This window comes from Chrysochloris asiatica, unplaced genomic scaffold (genome assembly GCF_000296735.1).
Source record: "Chrysochloris asiatica unplaced genomic scaffold, ChrAsi1.0 scaffold00195, whole genome shotgun sequence".
Lineage (NCBI taxonomy): Eukaryota > Metazoa > Chordata > Mammalia > Afrosoricida > Chrysochloridae > Chrysochloris > Chrysochloris asiatica.
The window spans coordinates 5,680,032-5,684,749 of record NW_006408713.1 but is presented as its reverse complement, the minus strand read 5'-3'; the positions used below and the strand labels follow the sequence as shown (position 1 = coordinate 5,684,749).

At 50.1% G+C, this 4,718-nt stretch overlaps 1 protein-coding gene across 1 annotated transcript in view; it reads right to left on the bottom strand.

Annotated features, from left to right (window-relative positions):
- Positions 1-4,718, bottom strand: part of SLC6A3 (solute carrier family 6 (neurotransmitter transporter), member 3) — an 87,305-nt gene that overhangs the window by 21,996 nt on the left and 60,591 nt on the right. Inside the window, exons 9-11 of the mRNA XM_006872377.1 lie at positions 3,254-3,366; positions 1,636-1,764; positions 994-1,093 (exon numbers count right to left, since the gene is read on the bottom strand). Coding sequence (XP_006872439.1) covers positions 994-1,093; positions 1,636-1,764; positions 3,254-3,366 — 342 coding nt within the window. The remainder of the gene's footprint in view (positions 1-993; positions 1,094-1,635; positions 1,765-3,253; positions 3,367-4,718) is intronic.

Here is a 4,718-nt window from a genome sequence, read left to right as displayed (position 1 = left end):
CTGCACCTCCTGGGGTCCCACTCCAAAGGACCCTAGACACAGGTCAGTTAGGTGGACCACACTGCCTCCCTGCACCTCCTGGGGTCCCACTCCAAAGGACCCTAGACACAGGTCTATTAGGTGGACCACACTGCCTCCCTGCACCTCCTGGGGTCCCACTCCAAAGGACCCTAGACACAGGTCTGTTAGGGGGACCACACTGCCTCCCTGCATTCTGGCACTGGCCGGGGTCTCACCCCAGAGGATCCCAAGCTCAGTTAGGGGGACCACACTGCCTCCCTGCATTCTGGCACTGGCCGGGGTCTCACCCCAGAGGATCCCAAGCTCAGGCTGCAAACTGACTGCTAGCCATCTCCAGAGGAGTCTGAACCCTGCAGTGATCTAGAGCTGCTCATGGAACCCCACATTAGTCCTGAAGCTTGTCTGGCGGCATACCCTCATCTCTCGATGGCCACGAAGGGAGACCTGCCTATCCATGAGCCATGGCCAAGCTGTCCCAGGTGGGGAGCTCCAGCAACACTGCTCGTCAGTGCTGTGGAGTGAGAACTGGACTGCTAACTACAAGGTCGGCAGTTCAAACCCACCAGCTGCTCTTGGAAACCCTATACAAGATTGCTATGAGTTGGAATCACTCGACAGCACACAGCAACCACCCTTTGACTCTGTTCATCTCTGCAATCCTTGTTTGTTAAGAGAAGCTATTTCTAGAAATGTAATGATTGTCCCTTAAGGGAGTAAGATAGCACCACAGGAAGAGAAATACACCTTCCGTAGGACCACTCATATTTACTTTGATGGAATTACCACTGGGGTAGACATAACATAAGCTTTATGACACTTCAGTGTATCTATGTTGACGGCAGCTTTGCCACACATAATGCGACATGGTGACAAAGCAGGGGGACACTGGCTTGACTGGCTGCTAACACGACAGAGCACCAGGTCTTCCCCTGTGAATGTGCTCTGGCCCCTGGACTCCAGCTCTGTCCTTACCATAGAACCAGGCCACCCCGATGGCTTCGATGAGCACCCCAAATAGGATGGACGTGCCGGCTGCAAAGTGATCCAGCAGTGTGAAGACGTAGATGCCGCCCTGTAAGAGAGGGAATGCTTCTTGAACTTGGTGCCATACAGCAGCATCCCTACCCCGAAAGGGCTTTTCCTATGAGTGAAACTAGGACTTCAGATCTGCCTTACAGATGGGGGACTATTTTCTGTTAATTATATTACCAACATTCAACCCACTCTAGCTTCTTATGAAGCTAGATAAAAATGACCACCACCTCTCTGTTCCATCCCGAGGGTTCCTGGAAAGATGAGAGATGTAACTACACTTGACAGTGTTTCCCTAATGGCTATCTCTCCTTGTCCGCCCACTCCATAAACCCAACAGCAACCAGGAAGCTGTTTCAGCTCAGGGCCCTCCTATAAGAGCTGTCCAGGTGCTGAAGTAATTCAAGTTGTGGACTTTCTTACTGTATGGTTACAATTCACAGGCTTCTTAAGGGGAGGCAGCTTTGTAGAACTGCTGCAGTTTTTTTTAACCTGACAGCACTAAGCATGCGCTCTGCCGGTATTTTCATAAAGCTCCTTCCTGCAGCAGATCCCCAAAGGACAGCTGGTTATCTTACGTACGTTGGTGACGCAGAAGAGGGAGAGGAGGAAGGTCGCCAGGACGATGAAGAGGGTGAAGAGCTCCCTGTGTCTGTGCAGTAACTGGAACTCATCGATGAGTCCCGTGATGACCGACTCCATGCCACCCATCTGCAGCCACACACAGAGCAGAGAGAGGGTGCCCAGGGCCCCGTTTACTTGTGGTTCTGTGACTGTAGGTCCAGGAGATGCACAAAGAATCAGGGATGTGTCCAGTGTGTGACATGGTCATTGGTGAGAGACGGTCCACTGATGGTGACTGGCATTGTTACTTTGAGATAATGGGTCTGGCAAATGCCACATGGCTAAATTAAATAGTATCTAGGTCGTTATGAGTCAGAACTGACTCCACGGCACATAACAACAACAACTGCCAGCAGTAGTGTAGTGGTTATGAATTGGACTGCAAAAGATGAGGCTTTCTGCTCCCGTAAAGATTTACAGCTTCGGAAACCCTGTACAGGGTCACTGAGTCGGAACCGACTCCACGGCACATAACAACAATAACAAGGTCAACTTGACCTGGTGATTGGCTATGGTCTCAATGATAAACCTTATAGACTCTCATACATCACAACAGAACATCACCCAAGGAACACTGAGTCCTGGTGTGACACTGCGGGTTAATGTGTTGGACTGCAAGGTCAGTTTGAGCTGCTAAGTTGGTGGTTCAAGCTTACCAGCCACTCCTAGGAAGACCTACACAGGGTTGCTATGAGTCAGAACTGACTTGACGGCACTTAACAACAAACCTGAAACCTACAGCATAGCCTTCTTTGCCCTACTCTGTCAAGCAAGCTGTTCATGGAATTCACCTTCCCAAGAGGGCAAACTCTTCCCACCAGATGTCCAGGAAACCCCAAAAGCCTGGGGACCACTCAATGTTTGGGAGCTAAAGGCACAGGACAACAACCCAGGAGGTTGCCTGACAAACACGTGAAAGTCTTCCAACATTCACAAGGAAAGCATTATACGAGTCTCTCCAGGAAGTGAGATCAGAGCCCTTCAGAGTCAGCAGACAGCTGAGTATGAGTGAGGAGCCCTTGGCCAACTGTGTGCAATAAACCGCGGTCCCTGGAAGTGACAGGAAGGAGTCGATGAGAAAATACTGCAGGCCCAGGGCCAGCCTGGAGCCAATTCAGGGGTGTACACAAAGCATCCAGTGGTCAGGTTCAGTGGAGAGGGGCCTTTCTGCAGTCCTGCCCTCGGGACACGTCTGTTCCTCATGGAGAAGCTAAGGGGGCTCCAGAGAAGCCTGCAAGACAAGGGGCTTGCTTTATCCCCTGTGGTCCATCCCTCCCTCTTCTGTTTGGAGCCTTGTTGCTGGGACCCTTCTGGGTGTGTATTTACAGTTTCCATGTGACTCAGTGCAGAGGGTACTCTGATGCCCCAGAGAGGAAAGATGGAAGTGTCAGTTGGATCCGTCACCTATCCCCAGGAAAGCAGACTCTGAAATAACCGTGGGTTTCCTTCAGTCTCACCTGGGACTCTAGATCCCCAGGAAGGGTGTGCTTTAAGAAGACAGTGTCAGGGCATGTCAGGGGTTCACCTGACCTCCCACAAGCAGTGTCCCCGAGGAACAGGTGCCCACAGTACTCACAGCGCTGTCGATGCCCAGTGTGAGCAGCATGATGAAGAACACCACAGCCCAGGCAGAGGACAGAGGCAGCGTGGCAATAGCCTCAGGATAGATGATGAAGATCAGCCCAGGACCTGGAATCACAAGGCCACCCACTGCTACTGCTGCTCCCTTCCCACCACCCAGACCAACACACTCTATCCCACTAAATGCCTCCTCAGGGACTGGCCCTGTGTCTTCCTGGCTGCAGGCTCTCCTTTCCTCCTGGAGAGTTTGTCCCCACCCCCCCCACCCCCGCCTTCCCCACTGGATTCTTGCCCAAAACCACTTGAGGGCTACCATTGTCACCCACCCTGATGGACTTGTTCCCCAAGTCACTCATGTCCATGCTGGGTGGTGGGGCTCGGAAAGAGCAATGAGACACTGAGAGGGGTCCGGGGTGGTTTTGCCCTTCATTCTCATTCAGTGACTCTTTCCAGACCATCTTCTCAGGGAGCCTGGTGTCTCCCTCTATCTTGGCACACACGGACATATATGCACACATATAACACATGTGCATGCACGTACAAGCACACATATGCACACAAAACACACAGAGAGATACACACATGCGTGCACACACTAAAAAATATATGCATATGCACACACCAACATACAGGCGCACCTGTAACACACATGCATACATGCATACATGTGCACATATATATGCACTAAACACACATACAGGTATACACTCACATGCACACACTCAAAACATATATGCATATGCACACACCAACACACATGCACACACACATAAATGTGCAAGTGCACATATACACACCAAACACACATAGATATACACACGCATGGACACATACGTGCACTCAAAACATACATGCACATGCACATGCCAATATGCAGGCATGCACACAATGCACACACATGTGTACGCACAAACACACATAAATACCTAATATACATATGGATGTTAACATACATGCAAAATATACAACCACACACAGGCAAGCACACATCTACATACAACACACACATACACAAAAATGCACACAAGCACACACTTGCACATACATGAACACACAAGCATACACATACACAGGTGAGCACACACAAAAGCACACATACACATATAACTGTGAACAGACACACAAGCACACACTTTCACATACATACACACAAATACCTATAAGCACATACACAAAGCACACATATACAAACAAAACATGCAAGTGCACACATACATGTGTTCACACATACACACATGCACACACATTGTTGCTGTTTCTAGGTCCCGCCATGTCAGTTCCAGCCCATAGCGCCCCTGTGTAGAGGTTCCAAGGGCCGTTTGTTGAGTTTGAATTGTTGACCATGCAGGCAGCAGCCCAGTGCTGATCCTACAGTGCCACACCAGGGTTTCTACACACTTATGCACATACAGAAAACACACAAGTACACACTGACACATAAATACGCAAAACACATGCAG